Source organism: Sphaeramia orbicularis, chromosome 6, assembly GCF_902148855.1.
Source record: "Sphaeramia orbicularis chromosome 6, fSphaOr1.1, whole genome shotgun sequence".
Lineage (NCBI taxonomy): Eukaryota > Metazoa > Chordata > Actinopteri > Kurtiformes > Apogonidae > Sphaeramia > Sphaeramia orbicularis.
The window spans coordinates 5,533,990-5,553,663 of NC_043962.1; the positions used below are offsets into that span (position 1 = coordinate 5,533,990).

General features: G+C 36.4%; 1 protein-coding gene across 3 annotated transcripts in view; it reads left to right on the forward strand.

Moving 5' to 3' along the window:
• Positions 1-406: 406 nt before the first annotated feature.
• cmip (c-Maf inducing protein) overlaps positions 407-19,674 on the forward strand; it is a 92,813-nt gene continuing 73,545 nt past the window's right edge. The window contains exons 1-2 of one of the 3 annotated variants that reach the window (XM_030135570.1): positions 410-875; positions 988-1,395. In XM_030135570.1, the coding sequence (XP_029991430.1) occupies positions 1,063-1,395 (333 nt within the window). In that variant the 5' untranslated portion in view covers positions 410-875; positions 988-1,062. Of the gene's footprint in view, positions 1,396-19,674 lie in introns of all 3 variants that reach the window. The other 2 variants (XM_030135572.1, XM_030135569.1) reach the window with 2 other exon arrangements.

A 19,674-nucleotide genomic window follows, 5' to 3' on the forward strand; every position in this document is an offset into this window, starting at 1 on the left:
ACTCTAGAATTTCCCTGTGAAAATGAACACACTCATTTATTTTCTAATTACATCAATGACATTTCATCCTGATGGTGTTTGTTGTGAAGGTGGAGAACAGGATGCATCTAACTGTTCCAATCACAGCAGTTTTATGTTCAATCTTCATGGAGCTAATCCAATCAGAACTGTTTGTGTGGAAAACACACGTGATGTGGATGTCGACAAGCTGCATCATTTCCAGTTAAACAAAAATTCAACCGAAGCTGCTGCGCCCTCCTCCGCCTCCATGTCTGTGCGCGGTGTGTGTGTGTGGGGGGGGGTGTAAGGGGGGTGTGTGGGTAGGGTAGAGGGGGAGCGTGCGCCCTCGGCAGACAGTCAAGCGAAAAAGACACACGGCTCATCCGCTCGCCTCCCCATTGACGTCAGTCCGGTATCACATGAACGAGCAGGGACCAATCGGCTGTGCGCTGCCGGAGAGTGCTGGCTCCTTTACACCAAGATAGGGGAGAAAAGACTGAATAAAAGGAAACCGTGCCAGTGAGCTTGTAATGACCACAAAAGCCCACGGAGGAGCCTAGAGCCGCCGCCATTGGATATTTCGGTGTTTTATCCTGACTTTCGTGCGCTCCTGGCTGTGGATTAGTGCGTTTGGCACCGGGGCGGACGGAATGGATAAGGCCATGGCCCTAACATATTGAATAGCTCGTTGGTGGTGGGGGGGGCGGCGAGACGCGCACCGTGGAGACAATTCATGGGGCATTGTGAGAGGAGGAAAATGGTGGATTATTTGCACTGTATATAAAACCTTTTCCCTGCGTGGATATCCTGCCATAAGACACTGTTTGGCGGCCTGTCTCGGCTGTGTCTCCACTAACTGAGGTCGTGTTCCAGCGGTAGGTAGATAGGTACCCCCACCCCCCCTACAGCCCGATCCGACGACCTTATCATTTCTGTTTGATATATATATATATTTATATATATGTGTGTGTGCGTATTTATGTGTAGATTCTGGTGAGGCGTTCAGGCTCCCCTCCCCGAAGGTAACATTTGGAAACAATAAACTGTTGGATTACTTGAACTATGGATTTCAACAGCGGCAGTGGCGGCGGCGGCGGTGGGGGCAACGAGCTCCACAACAACCAGTTCTATCAATGCGAGGAGAACAAGCCTCTGCTGGGGGAGATGTCGGAAGGGAATAATAACACCAAGCTGGGCGCAGGGCCGTGCAAGAGGAGCCTGCACCACTGCAGCAGCAGCGGGATGCGATACAAGCTGCTGCACGAGGGGGACATCCAGGTGTGCGTGGTCAAACACCCCCGCACCTTCCTCAGTAAGATCCTCACCTCCAAGTTCCTGCGGAGATGGGAGCCGCACCACCTGACGCTCACGGACAGCAGCCTGACCTCAGCCACGGTGAGTACCTCCAACCATCTAGTGTGTGTGTGTGTGTGTGTGTGTGTGTGTGTGTGTGTGTGTGTGTGTGTGTGACTCTATAATATGCTACGTTTCACATTCCACAGGCAGCGTTTGTGTTTGTCTTTTCTTGTCTGGACGCAGCAGACGCGCACCGAGATTACGCACAGTCTGTTGTTGACGCAGTTTACAAGACGGCGGCGTGTGTCTCTGCTTTTACGGCCCGTTCTGCTGATAATAGCTCCATCCATCCATCCATCCATCCATCCATCCATCCATCCATCCATCCATCCATCCATCCTCAGCCCCGGGTCCGCTCTACCTGTGCGCCCGGGCTGTCACAGCTCCTCTCTGGGTGTCTGGATGTCCTGCTGGGGGTCTGTGTTTAGACTCTGACTTTGAATAATTAACAGCAGAGATGTTCTCATGTTTTTCCCTGGGAATAGAACCCGTCCGCGGGGGGTCTTGAAGGGGCCGTTGGGTGTCTGACATGAACCCAGCTGGAAGCCCCTTGTCTGTGTCCCTGCTCACTGTTGCACATGTGGATGCATCCAAAGCCTTCCATCAGACTAATGTTGGTCATCAGTGGAAACAGGCCTTGTTGCCAGGATGAAAATGAAATGATCATATAATATCAGTTGATATTCGTAATGGTCACAACAGATGGCATATCATTATTTCTTTCCTGTTTAAAGGCAGATTTCTTTGGCTTCAGGGAAAGTTGAGCAAAACCAGATGATCGTTTCCCAAATCTGAAGTAGAACATTTACAACAGTGATGATGGATGATAATATTTTTGTATAACATCAAACTATCACAACACTGAAATGTTTTGCAAATGTTTAAGCTGATAATGCAAACAAAATAACGCGAAAGTCTAAAGATTTTGATTGTTATTGTGATTACAGCTGCAATGACTAATCAGTGATAATCAAATTAATCTATCTATTATAGTAATCGATATTAAAAATGGGTGGAAGTCATTAAATCCAAACTCAAACAGGCATCTTGAATATGAATATTTTCTATTTTTAAACTTTAAGGATATTATCATAGGTTCTGGGAAGTATTTTTCACCAATGTCCAACATTTTACCAGCTGATTAATTGAGAAAATAAACAAATAGACTAACAGTCAGTGAAAAAAATTATGAGTGTCAGCCTTAAAGGTGGTGATATAAACATATATCAGAATAAAAATCATCAGTTTATTGCTCAGCCATAATTGGTGGCAGCAAAGAATAGTGTATTTTTTCATTTTTGTTATTGATGTGGTGCAACGTGACAATTTTTACGGTTTGAGGATGCGGTGTCATATTATGCTACCTCTTGTTTTTCCTGTTATGATGCTGATAACACTGTTTACAGCAGTATTTCTCATTCAAATGGTGAAAATCCATGTATGCAGGCGGACAACTTGCAAACAAACATGGACGCGAGTGAACATGTGACTGATAACGTCTCATACTTTTTCTGCTCATTCTTTTCCACAAACAGAATACAAGTCTTAACAGTATTTTATATACATAGTCACCCAATGAAGAAGGCTATTAAATACTGGGACATTCAAATAGAAATTGCATTTGTTTGCGTTTTAGGCCTTGGAATCCAAATCTACACATTTGACTTTGTTATTGTTTGGTCACATATACAGAGAAATGACAGATAATGACATCATTAAAAGACCACCGATCACAGTTACAGAAATAATAATGACATATGGCATTTCAGTTAGGTTGTCCACCTGTCTTAAACCATTATACAAAATAATTATGATAAGGCTAAATGTGCAATAATTCTGCCAAGTTTACATCCAGCTAAAGAAGAACTAGTTTACAGCTACTTGCGTCTCATAAATGTGGTTGATTGTCTGGTATGGATTGTAAAGCTGTACGTTGTCATTTTTCCCACAGACACATAATGATGACAGAGTAACACATGAATATATTCTATTTTATGTTATTTCTGTGCAAAGACAATCTAATATGAATACCTTGTCAAGTATATGATCAAAAAATGTAGCAAGTCATTCACCATCTAATATTATGAATTTAGTGCGATATATTATGTATCCCCACCCATCCATCCATTTTCTGAGCTGCTCAGTCCTGGAAGGGGTCGTGGTGAGGGGGGGCAGGTGTACTAAAGCGGGGTACACTCTGGATGTGGGTATCACCATTTCATCACAGGACATTGCATCATCATCATCTGGATATGAAATGACTGATATCAGGGTGTGATATTTCCGTCATATTGCACAGCCTTATGATGCACTAGCCTTGGTCTAATCACTAAGCATGTGTATTTTAATTGTTAGTGACGTGATATTTATACATATGTGTGTATATATATATATATATATATATATATATATACACACACTGTGTAAAAAAAATCAACATCAGCAGTTGCAGGTAATTCAGCAGAATCATTCCAAAAATAATAAAAGCCTTTACTTCCTCCTCTGTTGTTATCAACACATGTGACATTTTCCACGAAGTGAGCTCCATTGTTTTATCAACACACCTTGTTAGAGGCTTTTTGGATGTCTGCCTATCACACCCATGCTACAGGAGTGTGATGAATTGCTTACTGTTGTGTGTAATGTCTTGCAGGCTTCTTATTTTTGCAGAAAAGAACGCGGATGTATAGCCACCTGAACACATGTTAAGTCAATGTAAATCATAATTCAGACGTGCATTAATTCTACACTTCACAATTGTTGTGATGTAGGTGTAATGCTGTGGTGCACGTCACTGACACACTGAAAGATATTTATTATAAATCAATGAAACTATGAAACATTCTTTGAGGGATGACACTTGATCATGAAGTACCTATTATGTCATGACAGCTCGCTACTGGCGACCAAATGACAGAGTAAACATTGCATACCGCCCCCATGAATCCACTCTGTTTGCTTAAAAGGAACAGCACTGGCTTATTGTACAGTTTGTGTTCAGAACCATATTTATACATACACCCTTCAGTGTTTTTTAGTTTTTAGTCTTGTGCTCAATGTGGACGTGGTAACATACACTGTCCTATCATAAAACTGCCCGAGGGCTAATTCTATGCTAGTTCCTGTTTGTTAACACACATTATAAGGTATGTTTTACAGCTTGACTTTGTACCACAACAATGTCACCCCACCAATTCATTAAAGCGCTCTGGAGCACAGTACAACCTGTGCATTAGCTTTATCACATAGCAAGTCACTATGCTGAGGAGCTTAATAAAGTTCAGTGGATGCTAACAGAAGAAGATGCTATATATGGCTTTTACATGCGAAAAGAGACACAGTTAGCAAACAAAGCTAATGTCCCTCTGTTGGCCCTAGCTAAACATTAAAGAGTTAACTTGTAAAAACAGAACTAACTTGTGGTTAATCCCACACTAGTTCCTGTTTGTTAGCACACATTGTAAGTTTTGCCATTAACACTGAAGTCTGACCAGTTTATTAAAGCATTCTGTCGAACGTAAGATACAACCTGCATATTAGCTTTATCATGTAGCAGGTCACTATGTTGAGAAGACTAACAAAGTTCAATGGTTGCTAAGAGATGGTATATATGGCTTTTACATGTTGTGAAAAGAGACACAGTTAGCAAACAAAGCTAATATCCTTCTGTTGCCCTAGCTAAACGTTAATGAGTTACCTTGTAAAAACAGAACTAACTTGTGGCTAATCCCATGCTAGTTCCTGTTTGTTAGCACACATTGTAAGTTTTGCCATTAACACTGAAGTCTGACCAGTTTATTAAACGTTCTGCCAAAGTTAACATACATCCTGCATATTAGCTTTATCATGTAGCAGGTCACTACACTGAGAAGGCTAACAAAGTTCAATGGTTGCTAACAGAAGAAGATGCTCTATGTTTTTTTCCTCATTTCATTTTTTTGTGATATGATAGCAACAGTGCTCATTAATTAAATTCATGAATTAAACAGGTAGCTTAAAAACAGTGCCCGTTTGTTAGCACACATTATAAGCTAAGTTTTATTGCTTGATGTTGAAGCATTAACACTGACATCTGACCAGTTTATTAAAGCATTCTGCCAAATTGTAGGATAAAACCTGTACATTAACATTATCAGAGCAGGTCACTATGCTGAGGAGGCTAATAAAGTTCAATGGATGCTAACAGATGGTGTATATGGCTTTTACATGTTGTGAAAAGAGACAGAGTTAGCAAACAAAGCTAATGTCCCTCTGTTCCCCAGAATAAACTTGTGTCTAATCCTGTGCTAGTTCCTGTTTTTTATCATACATTCGGAGTTTTGCTGTTTGTTGTTGAACCGTTCTCATTGCTGTCTGATCGGTTTATTAAAGCATTCTGACAAAAGTAAGATACAATTAACCTGCGTACTAGCTTTATCATGTACAGGTCACTATGCTGAGAAGGCTAACGAAGTTTAATGGATGCTAACAGAAGAAGATGTTGTATATGACTTTTACCTATTGTGAAAAAAAGAGATGCTTTTGTACTTTCTTCCTCATTTCATTTTTTTTTTGTTTTGTTTTGTTTATATGACAGGAACAGTGCCCATTAATTAAATTCATTAATTAAACAGGTAGCTTAAAAACAGAACAAACCCACGGCTAATTCTGTGCAAGTACCTGTTTGTTAGCAAACATTACAAGCTAAGTTTTACTGCTTAATGTTGAACCATTAACACCAACATCTGGCCAGTTTATTAAAGCATTCTGCCAAACAGTATTAGGCTGAGGAGGCTAATAAAGTTCAACAGAAGAAGATGGTGTATGGCTTTCACATGTTATGAATAGGGGTGTGTATTGGCAAGAATCTGTCAATATGATACAAATCACAATACTAGGATCACGATATGATATATTATGATACTGTTGAAAAAAGCAATTGTTTCTTTCTTTCTTTCTTTCTTTTTTTTTTTAAAGATTATTTCCTGGAAGAATTGAATTAAACCAGAAATATGTACAAATACTAAACACATTTTTATTGGATCAGAACAGGATCTAATGCTATATCACAAAATATTTCTAATTCTCCTACTTTCTAAAGGAACTAAAATCGCCTCTCAGACAGTAAAAAGTGCTTTTAGGATGCTTCAAATAACCATTATTTAATAAAACAGTGTTAAATAATAATACATAAAATATAAACAAAAAAGAAAAAACAAAAATGAACCTCCGCCATATCTCCATTTGAAAAAATACCTAAAAATATCAATACAGTACTTTTTAATATCGATACAGTATCGTGAAATGAAATATTGCGATATATTGCAGAGCCGATATTTTCTTACACCTAGTTGTGAAAAGAGACAGAACTAGCAAACAAAGCTAATGTCCCTGCATTGCCCCAAGCTAAACGTTAAAGAGCTACCTTTTAAAAACAGAACAAGCTCTATGCCAGTTCCTGTTTGTTAGCACACAATGTAAGTTTTGCTGCTTGATGTTGAACCATTAACACTGACGTCTGACCAGTTTATTATAGCATTCTGACAAAAGTAAGATACAACCTGCATGTTAGCTTAATCAAATAGCAGGTCACTATGCTGAGAAGGCTAACAAAGTTCAATAAATGTTAAAAGAAGAGGACGCTGTAGCATGTTACTGTCAAGTGAAGTGGTGAGTTAGTCAGCAATGCTAATAATCATCTGATTAGAGATGAAAAAGCCTCTAAAACAGAATCAGATAACACACATTGAAGTTTTTCTTTGGACATGCTTGCAGTTTTATGAAGGCTTTGTATGCTCAGTATCCATGACAGAGCAACAGTATCTTTCACTTCCTTAAAACAGAGGAAGGATCTGTGTCTTGGTCGGAGTGATGCGGCTCAAAACGACTGTTGAGGATGTTCAATATTTGACTTTACTTTGTGTCACTTTTGTTAAATACACTGTGTCTTAGGTAGGAAATTAGGCGTTCAGTATAGCTGCTATCCACTTACACGACTATGTTCTGTGGTTGTCGTTGACCTTTTAAAATCTATTATTTTTTTCCTTTTATGTATCACTAGTCTCATTTCCTGGATGTGGTTTCAAGTATCAGCGATCCTTTATTGATTGTGGTTTGCAGTGGGAAATAGTGACAGCCTGCGAACTTTGGTCAGTCAACACCAGTGCTCAGAAACAGCCCGGAACAGGCACCGTCAGAACACCAGTCAGACAAAACCCAGCTTATTGGTACGTGTTTAAGGACAGAATCTCACAACATGGGCCTATTATCTTTGCTTATATTACCTTCACTTGAGATGTCTTGTCAATTAGACGGTATTTTTTTTGTGGATTTTCATGGTTGAATCTGATTTGTCATATGTTTATTCTAAATCAGGGGTGTCAAACATGTGGGCCATGGGTCAAAACCAGCCCACCAAAGGGTCCAATGCAGCCCGAGGGATGAATTTGGGAAATTTTTGTAAAATCACGTTAGTTCTGGAGCCACAAACAACCCAGTATGATCTCAAATGGGTCAGACTGTGTAATACCATCATAATACCATCAAATTTTTTCTCATTGTTTAAAAGTAAAAAAGTAAAATTACATGAAAGTGTTTATATTTACGAGCTATTCTTTCACAAAAAATGTGAATAAGCTGAACAAATATGAACAACCTGAGATGTCTTAAGAGAAGGAAGTGTAATTTTATCGATATTCTGTCTGTTACTAAATGTTTTGCGTATTTGTAGATCCACTGTGATCTGTAAGTTGTAATGTACATGTGTAAATGATATAAACCGAGGCAGAATATTGTTAAAATTGCTCTTATTTTTCGTAGGAAATTTCAGGTTGTTAATGGTTGTCTTTTCATGGTCATCAGATATGACCCATTTGGACGTACTGAGGCTCCGTAGTTACCGTGGAAACACTGTCATCTTCTACAACATTGATACACTAGTAAAACCAATGCAGATTTATAAATGACTATGAATGGAGACACTTGGTTTATGTTCAGTTAATGGATATATTTTGGTGAAAGAGTCACTTTTTCTTCCATTTTCTCTGTTTCTGATATAATAACCATTAAATTGGGTCTGAGCTTTTATCAACATCTATGTGATCTGTAAATTAAATATAGAAAAATACTGGATTTTCACTGAAAAAACACAAAATACGGAGTGTAATATTATAATAAATGGTGATAAATCACTTAAGAAAGGCGAAATACAGAGAACAATTAATTTGGGAAGTGACACAAAAGTAGCACTAGGTCTTTATGGCTTCAATCGCTTCAGTTCTTCATCAGTAGGAAAAAAAACCAGAAATATATATGATATGATCCAATTTAAAAGCTTTTAACATGTCTTTTGTGTCGGCATGATTAGATAGATGAATGCAACCTGAGATAGAAAAACCCATCTGTGAGCTTTGAAAGAGTAGTTTGACAAAGAATGCCCTTAAATTGAGGCTGATTCACTGGTTTCTTCTGTAACATTGAACTTCATCTCACAGTAAATATTTCAAATATATATAAGGTCATTACATTCTTCTTCATGATGCTGTTTTGTGCTGTTTCCAAGGGCTTCATGTGTTCGGTGCTTCATTGTTGTTACGTTAAGCCTCAGTTATTGACATCCAGAGATCGGCCGACATCTCATAAATCAGTCTTCCCGTTAAAACCCCTCAGAGACTAATGGAAAGGTTGATCTGTCGGGTAATAATGCACTGCCATGCTTTTAAGCCATCAGATACATGTCTTAAGCATAATCTTAACCACAGATAATATGACTATAGCTCAGAAGTCCAATGGTTGATTGGATCGAGTTCTGCTTTGAGACGCTTTTAAAGAACATTGTTGAATACTTTTAGTACCTTTTATATTATAGATGGTATTTTATGTGCATGTTTCTAGTTCAGTGTTTAGAACTGAGTTTTAGTATGTATTTTATGTACATTCTTAGTGTGAATGAAATGTCTATTTTCTGTAACTAATGCTGCTACTGTCTTGGCCACGACACTTGCAGACAGAGATTTTTTTTTTTTTTTTTTACTTATTGTTTATTTAGATTTTTTACAACTTGTACATTTTTACATTCATATTACAATTTCAAATATGACATTTTCAATCCACAACTCTCCAAAGACAGATCTTTTTATCACAATGTACTGCTGTCAGGTAGTGTCACAGTTTCAAAAGAAACAGTTATTACTTATAAAACTATAAATCAGTGGTTCTGAACCTTTTTTGGCTCCTGAGCCCATTTTAACATCACATATTTCTGGCAACCCCAGACAATCAAAACAGAGCCTTTTTTTTTTTTTTTTTTCTTGCTAAAATTCATTTGTTTTTGATCATTTAATAGTTTGCTATACTACATTGCAAATAAACATTCATTTTGGATGACATTTAGCCTACATATATAATGCATATAGGGATGTAACGATATGAAAATTTCATATCACGGTTATTGTGACCAAAATTATCACGGTTATCATTATTATCGTGGTATTGTTGAAATGTGGTCAAAATGTTCAAAAAGTACTTATACACACACTGAAATAATTTGAAAAAACAAAAAACAAAAAACAAAACCCAAAAACAAACAAAAAAACCCCAAATAAAATAATAGGCACAATGTACTTTCTGTTGCAGAAACATTCAAATATTAACATGTAAACATCAAACATACAAATGTGCATTAAAGATATGTATTTATGTGTATTTTTGCACATCTTTTGTCTACTTTAGTATGTTTTTAGTGTATTTTTGCTTTTTTTTGTTTACTTTAGTATGTTTTTAGTGTATTTTTGCGTATTTTTTGTATACTTTTGTGTATTTTTTCTTATTTTTAGTATACTTTAGTATGTTTTTAGTGTATTTTAGCATATTTTTTCTATACATTAGTGTATTTTTGCATATTTTAGTATACTTTAGTATGCTTTTAGTGTATTTTAGCATATTTTTTGTATATTTTAATGTATTTTTGCATATTTTTCATGTAGTTTAGTATATTTTTAGTTTTCGTTTTTTTTTTTTTCATATTTTTGTATACTTTAGTGTATTTTTAGTGTAATGGTATGAGAAACGTTCGTATTTGTCATTATTTCTAGTTTATTCTGTTCTTATTTGACTGATTTTTGACCCACTTTAGCTCATACTGGTCTAAATGTGGAACCTGAACGAACATGAGTCTAAAACAGTGAATACGATGCCAAACATACAAATGTGCATTAAAGATGGCACCTTATAGCCAGTGTTGGACCATTTTCCATATCAAGTTTTTGTTCAAAGTGCAGTAATCAAACACGGTTATCGTGACAATTAGAATTTAAATGGTAATACCAACCTTCTGGAATTTTACTGCGGTTTATCATTATACCGGTAATCGTTACATCCCTAAATGCATATCATTATGGACGGAGGCAGTAAAGCCAGGTGTAGATTACTGCACAAAGTGAGAATTTTATTTTCCTTGTTCAGGATATGTACAGTCATTCCAGCTTGGATTTACAAGGCTGACAATTAATACTGAAAAACAATAACTTAAACTATGAATTTTGAAAGAGCTGCAGCATCTGAAACCGACCACAATGAACATTGGACAGATAAACAGAACCACAGTGCTGCAGTTTCAGATTCACAGTTTTTTAGTCCTTTATGGATTGTGATTGTCTCTGTCAATTCACCATATATTTTTTATTAGTATGTTGTTGTTGTTGTTTTTTATCAATTACTAGAAATTTCAAGCGACCCCATTTGATTTCCAGGTGACCCCACATGGGGTCCCGACCCCAAGGTTGAAAAACACTGCAGTAAATCAAGGAGAAAAAAAAGACACAAATATATGACCATCATTCTTAACCCATAAAGATCCAGTGTTAGTTTTGTGGCAGTTCCCAAAGGAATTTTCCTCCCTGTTTAACCTTTCTAAAGTAATTTATCATCATTTATTATAATATTACACTCTATATTTTATGTATTTCACTCAAAATAAGGTATTTTCCTATGTTAAATTTTCTGACCATGTACACTGGAAATTTGCCTAAGTAAAATTTACTCAAATTGAAGAAAATGTTACACTACTCAGATAACATTTGGTCCCTCTCTAAAACGAGTAGAAGTTACTCTTTGAGTAGAGCTCTCCAAACTCAACATAGAGCTAAATATACTCACTATACAGCCAAATTTATTCTTTCTGAGGAAAATACTTTTGACTCTGGAAAAAATGCTCAGTAATTTTTCCTCTGTAGATGTTCATAAATGCTCAAGTTAAAGTTGATTGTTATCATATCAGAAACAGAGAAAAGTGAAGAAAAAGTCACTTTTTAAGCTAAATATTTCATTAACCAAGCATAAAAATAAGCATTTCCATCCTCTGTCATGGATCCAACTTCATTCATTTTACTGGTGGATCAATGTTGCAGAAGATGACTGTTTCCACAGTAACTATGGAGCCTCTGACCATCTAAATGGGTTGTATCTGATGACCATGAAAAGATCAATAACTGTATTTTACACCAATTATTTACATGTATTGATAGGATTATTGGATCAACAGGTATTAAACAGTTTAGATCAGTAGATACTTTTGCTGACCAGTGGATTTTTGTGTCTTTATGCATTAATTATTGCAAATAACAGATGATATTGGGGGGAAAAATTATAAATCTAAAAGCTTATTTTAATTTCAATGAGTCTTTGTTCCTAGTTAAATAAATGTTAAGAAATAAATAATAAATCAGAAATATGCCGTTTACCATCACCTGTCATGTGGTAAACCATAGTTCTAGATTTGTAAGCGTTCTGTGTAAATGCTCTTTTGTTTTTCTGCCAAGTCATGTGGGAAATTCATGTGGTACATTGGTGTGAGTGATGACCCCCCCCCCCCCCTCCTTTTGGCCCCTCCCTGGGATTGATGGATCATGTGTCTTTGTCTCAGCTCGTCCGCGATGTCACTTATTCTTCTTCGCTCCATAAAGGCTGAAATATGAGGAACAGGCTTTGATTCAGGGTGAAGCATGAATGTGCATTTCCTGAGTGCGGTGGTTGTGAGAGCAGCGATGTGGGTAGAAGAACAATGCTGACCCATTTGCTCGCACAGAAATGATACTTCCAACAAGGAGGCAAAGAGCGTTGACTCTGGCGTCTCCAACAACATCCCCACGCACTGCAAATAATTGGGATGACTCTGAGAACGGAGCTTTGTGAAAGTGAACGCAGATGCCAGGACGGTTTCATCGGGTTTATTAACAAGATCACATGCATCTGCTGTTTGAGCTCAGAAAGCATGTTTTTACCACAAACAAACCTTAAATATTGACCTTTAACCTTTAATATAGAGCTGTGCCTTATTGGGCAAAATGATGACAATGGATAAAAATGTTCATTTCAGTTGATGTTGGAACTTATTGCAATAAATGTTTGATTCAAGTGAAGGTTTTAAGTCCCGAGTGAAAACTGAAGGAACCAGATTTATTAGTAAAAGATGCACAAAATTAAAAAAAAAAAAAGTGTCCAAAACATGAAACGGACATAACAAGACTAAGGCTCCGTTCAGACTGCAGGTAAATGTGGCCCAAATCCGATTTTTCTGCCCATATGTGACCTGTATCCAGTCTATTAAAGACAGTTTGAACAGCACTAATCCGACCCAGGCCACTTTCATATGTGGTCCTAAATCTGATACATATCTGATATTTTGCAATGCGACTTCAGTCTGAACGGCCAGGTCACATTTATCCGACCTTTACGTCATTGAAATGCGACAAACATCACAATTCTGCATCTCAGGAGTGTTTATTTCCATAAACACAGTGTGTGTCTGCGCGGTCATGTATTCTATCAGGACGTCTTTTGCACATGTGGGTCACTTCAGGGTCGCATCCAGTTCATACTCAAGACTGATAGAAGTTGCATTTAATGTGTAATGAATGAACACACAAAAAAATCCAAATTGTGCTTTAAGACCTACTGTCTGAACGTAGCCTGAGGTGCACCTGTAGTCTCTGATTCTATAATTTACAGATTTTTTTCTCCCCACTATATTGATGGGTATATTATAATTTTTGAAGTAGAAAAATCAAGAATAGATCGAATGATCATCAACTAAAACATAATAACAATTAAAAAAAAATAAAAAAATCACATGCATGAGATAAAACAAAAGTATCATAGTTAAAAGGCTTCGACTCTGCTCACCTTTCAGACTAATTAATTAATGGATAAATACAATATGCAATAAAGTTTTGTTGTACAACTAAATTAATTGACAATTAAACCAAATAAACTGTAAAGACAAAGGAAAGCATATTTTCATATTACATATTATATTCTTATTTTCATAATTTCATATTATATTACATCACAATATTATTTAAATTTAAATTATGTCATATTGTTATTGTTACTAGTCCATCCTACTTTTCCTCATCAGGATCTACAGGTCCTTTAAAAAGTCTCCAAAATGTCCAATTCTTGTTAAAGTTTACATTTATTCTGTTACAAATTAGCATTAGCATTTAACATTTAACCTAGCACAAAAAATAATAATACATATTAACCAATGTTGATGTTAATCATTGACATATGCCATGATGAAAAAAAAAAAGATTGAATTTTTATGTAGAATATTATGTCGTATAAAATATGGTTTGTTTACATTACAAACATGGCATTTAAAGGGTTAAAAATATGACAGTTATTTAGTATTTGATTTTTTTGTCCATGGCTCAAGCTTATGAAATACAAAAAAAAAGTTAAAAATTAAAAAACTCTGGCATTACTTCGGCACTGTGGGCGGGACACCCGAGTGTTCAGGGTTCCTGAATATTCATATGTATGTATAAGTGCACATACATATATCTAATTAATCTTAGGTATGTACAAGTGTAGGCAGTGTCTTAACAGCTACTAAAGGACCGATGTGACTCACTTTCCTTTTCTGTTACAGACCTGCCACGACTCTAGTCAGAAACCTAACCTACATCACATTTGCGTAAGAAGGGCGCTAGAGCAAGCAAGTACTTCCTGTGTTGCGCCTTTCTCACAAAAGGCCTGAGATGAAAAGAATCTGGTTGCGCTGCGAGCTCATTATAGGCAACGAGGTGAGAGACAGGAGCCTTTTAGAAATCATTCTGCGAGGCTTCAGTGTCTTCTGCTTACGTACGGAGTCTGAAGTGTCGAGAGATTACATAACGGCCTGGGTGGGTCCTGTTTGGGAACCACATCAGAGTGTGCTGGACTTTGTCTCATTTGGGTTTATTCAATGAGTAGATTATGGTCAGATACACAAGGGCCAGACACGGCTTTTATTTAGTTTTTAATGCTGTCGTCTGCTGTAGTGACTCTAATACTTTTAGTATCATGTGCTAGGTTTCCTTTGGTTACTTCATGTTACTTTATGTGCTGTAGTACTGGATAGTTCTTCAATGTCAAGCAGTATTTTGTGGATGTAGTGGTTTAATTAATTCAGGGTATTTTCAGGCTTGATGAAGCTGCATTTCTGAGTTTTAAGACATTTCTTGAGATGTCTTTGGCCAAATTTCACACTTTACTTTCACATAAATTACAATACAGCAGGTCTTGTTGTTGTTATTATGCACAAAAATTACACTAAAATGCACTGATATATATGCAAAAATACACTTGAATATGCTTAACACAATCAGTCATCAGATTTGATGAAGCTGAATTTCTGACTTTTTTCAGACATTTTTTAAGGTGTCTTTGACCACATTTCACAATTTATATTCACATAAATTACAATACAGCAGGTCTTGTTGTTATTATGCACAAAAAGTACACTAAAATGCACTGATATATGTGATAAAATTCATACAAATATGCTAAACATACAATCAGAGTGTCTCCAGGTTTGATTAAGCTGAATTTCTGACTTTTTCAGACATTTTTAAGGTGTCTTTGGCCACATTTCACAATTTACATTCACATAAATGACAATACAACAGGCCTCATAGTTATTATGCACAAAAATACACAGATAATGTAAATAAATGCACTGATATATATTCTAAAATGCACTAAAATATGCTAAACACATAATCAGTCATCAGATTTGATTAAGCTGAATTTCTGACTTTTTTTAAAATATATTTTTAAGGTGTCTTTGGCCACATTTCACAATTTATATTCACATAAATAGCAGTACAGCAGACCTTGTAGTTATTATGCACAAAAAAATACGCTAAAATGCACTGACATATATTCTGAAACACACACAAATGTGCTAAACACACAATCAGAGAATCATCAGATTGGATGAGGCTGAATTTCGGACTTTTTCAGACATTTTTCATGCATCTTTGGTTAAATTTCATTCCTTCCATTCTCATAAATACCAGTCCAACAGGCCTCATAGTCATTGTGTTGAACCAGTCTTAATCATGTTTCATTTCACTAACGTCACATTTCCTGTCTTGCAGGCTTTTTTTTTTTTTTTTCTTAGGCCTCAAACCAAAGCATAACCTTAATTCTAATGTCATCATCTCTAAAACGGGCCTAAGCAGAACAATTACACTTACTTAGAAGAGACAGAAGCTTGTACTGTGTCCACACGAAGTCTGTGACAATTAAAAAAGCCTGATTGTGTTGTGATTTACTGACGCTAAAGACTAATTATCCGTAGTCCTTTTGACACAGCATCCAAGTTGACCTTTGACCCTATACGTCATGTTTCCTGAGGCAGAACTACAGGATGTTTCAAATACCTTATACATTCAGATCAGCTGATCCTATACAGCAGGTCTGAGGCTCAAAACAGAAGCACAGTGGAATAACAGGGATGTTGTAGTTTTCTGTTGGTTTTAATACAAAATAAAGGGAAGGGATCCAGAAAACAGTGGCTACAGCTTTAGCTCGGAGACGCTGAAGACGCTCTGAAAGCCTCCTGGCAGGACTCCACCACTTCAGCAGCACAAGCTCACAGTCAAATAATGGATCCTCCCAACGTTTGTTTGAACAATGCAGCCATTAAGCAAAGATCTGAGTTATGGACAGATGATAGCGCGCTCTGCCAGTTGTCCAGTGATATTTGGAATGTGGTGGAAATGGACTCATTCCACTCATTTCACCTCTGTGTGTGTGTGTGTGTGTGTGTGTGTGTGTGTGTGATTGATGACAGTAAGGAATATGTGACAAACAAATACATGACATGGACTGAAACCTGCAGTGGTCACATGGTTTATTTATGACCGTTTTTAGTCACGTCCTTCCTGTTTTTAAATGTTTTGTGTATTTGTAGATCCCCTGTGATCTTTAAGTTGTAATGTACATGTGTAAATGATAAACTGAGGCATAGTAGTGTTCAAATTTCACTTATTTTTCTAAAGAAATTTCAGGTTGTTCATGTTATTCAACATTTTCATAATGTAATTGTACATTTTTCACTCTAAAATGAAGAAAAATTTGGAACTGTCTCTATTTATAGGTTATCATGTTATTATTTTACTGGTCTGATCCACCTGGGTCAGAAACTCTATTACAGGAGAGTCAAAGTCATTTAAGTTCAGGTTCCACATTCAGCCCAATCTGATCTCAAGTGGGTCAGGCCAGTAAAATAATAATCTATAAATAATGATGACTCAAAATTTTTCTGTTTGTTTTAGAGTGAAAAATGTAAAATTACACTATGAAAATGTTTACATCTGCAAACTATTCTTTAAAAAATGTGAATAACATGAACAACCTGAAATTTCTTAAGAAAAATAAGTGTAATTTTAACAATATTCTGCCTCAGTTTATCATTTGTACACAAACATTACAACTCACAGATCACAGTGGACACACAAAACATTCAATAACAGGCAGAATATTGTTAAAGTTGCATTTATTTTTCTTAAGACATTTCAGGTCATAGTTTTTTTGTTTTGTTTTTTTTTTTAGATTGTTCACATTTTTTCCATTTATTTATTGATTTATTGATTTATTGATTTATTTTACACCAATACAAATAGAAAAATTTGGAGTTCCCATTATTTATAGGTTATTGCGATTGTATTTTTCTCACTTAATCACATACTGTGATTGTGAGGCTATTGTATTCCAGAATTACTATTACAGTCTTGGAAAAAATTATTAGACCATGACTTGTTTTCTTCAATTTCTTGTTCATTTTAATGCCTGGTACAACTAAAGGTACATTTGTTGGGACAAATAAAATGATAACAACAAAAATAGCTCATAGTAGTTTAATTTCAGATCCATTTTCCATGTTTTCTTCATAATAACCAAAATCACTTGAGTTCTTCCCTCAATATTTATGACATTGTACTGACAAAAACAGTGCTTTTAGACATTCTGTGTTTTCTTTTCTGTCTGTTTTAGTCACATGACACACACAGGCAGGGGCGACACTACCAATTATGGGCCCCATGACAGGATAATCGTTGTGGACCCTACAAAAATTGATTATCTTATCAATCTGTCCGACCGGGGGGTGGGGGTGGGGGGTATGTACGTGGGGGTGCAGTCCATAAACAACACCAGTCACAATAGCGTGAAAATGAAACCGAAACTCCACATACTTTCACCGTTCGCCTCCCAACTCCTACACCTCTTTTATACAATGGATCTTACACGACATTTTCGCAGCTTCTATATCCACTGGACCCCCCCCCACACACACACACACACACACACACACACACTGCTCTATGGGCCCCCCATAATACTGGGCCCCATGAATTTCTAGACCTTTATTTAACCAGATAAAATCCCTTTGAGATCGAGATGTCTTTTACAAGGGTGACCTGTCCAAGAGGTCAGCAGCACACGCCAAGAAAGAAAACAGGTTTTACAGACAGGTAGTAACAATAAATGAAAACAAACAGTAATAATATTGTAATAACAGAAAAGTGAGACAGTTTTTTTTTTCTTGTTTTTTTTTAAGTGCAGTTAATAAAGTGCAAAAACTTAGTTGAGGTCACAGCAATTTACAAACACAGGCACTGTCCGATTGACTCTCGCTGTCTTGTCTGTAAGACGAAGTGAAAAGCTTGAAATGACACGAGTTCTGGCCTTTTCAGCTCTACTTGAAGTGTGTTCCAGGCAAAGGGGGCGGCAAAGCTAAAAGCTCGCTTCCCCTGTTCAGTTCTAACTTTGGGTACATTCAAATAATGCCAACCACAAGACCGTAATTCATCATGTTTACCCCCTCTTATCGGCCCCCCAGCACACGGGAGTTGGTATTTGATTGCATAACTGTTGTTTTTGATGAGTTTTGATGGTCTAATAATTATTTCCACGACTGTATCTTCCAAAATATTGGTCCTATCAACTTGCCGAGATATGTAATGTGGAGATGGGACTATTCCTCAACTGTAGGTACCAAACTGGACAGGTAAAAACTAGGGCTGTGTATTGGCAAGAATCTGGCAATACGATACAAATCACAATACTAGGATCGCTATACAATATATCGCGATATATCATGACACAGTTAAAAAGGCAATTTTTTGTTTGTTTCTTTTTTTAAAAAAATTATTATTTCCTTGAAGAATTGAATTACACCCGAAATATGCACAAATAAAAAAACACATTTTCATTTGATCAGAACAGGATCTAATACTATATCACAAACATTTCTTGTGTTAAAACTTAAATTATGTTTTACAGACGTTACAGTTTAAGATCCTGTTCAAATGTTCATATTCTAATAGTTCATAACTAACATCATAACATTATTTTTGTACAATCCCAACAAAGGAACTAACATTATTTAATAAAAGAGTGTTTATTAATAATAATAATAATAATAATAATAATAATAATAATAATAATAATAACTAGAAGCACTCGGAGAGCGCAGACCTCCGCCAAGGCTGATCAGTGGCCCCCCCACCCCGTGGCCCCCCCCACCCCCGATCACCACCAAAATTTAATCATTTCTTCCTTATCCCATTTCCAACAAACCCTGAAAATTTCATCAAAATCTGTCCATAACTTTTTGAGTTATGTTGCACACTAACGGACAGACAAACAAACAAACAAACAGACAAACAAACCCTGGCAAAAACATAACCTCCTTGGCGGAGGTAATAATAATATAAAAAATAAAAATAATAAAAGACAATATATAAGAAAATAAGAAAATCTGAACAAAAAAGAAGAACAAAAATGAACCTTCACAATATCTGCTTTTGAATAAATACCTAAAAATATCGATACATTACTTTTTAATATCGATACAGAACTGATATTTTCTTACATCCCTAGTAAAAACGTCTTAATTTCTCAGAACTGTGCAGACACACACACACACACACACACACACACACACACACACAGACGCTCTGAACCCTTCCAGTATTATGATATAGATTTTACTGGTCTGATCCACAG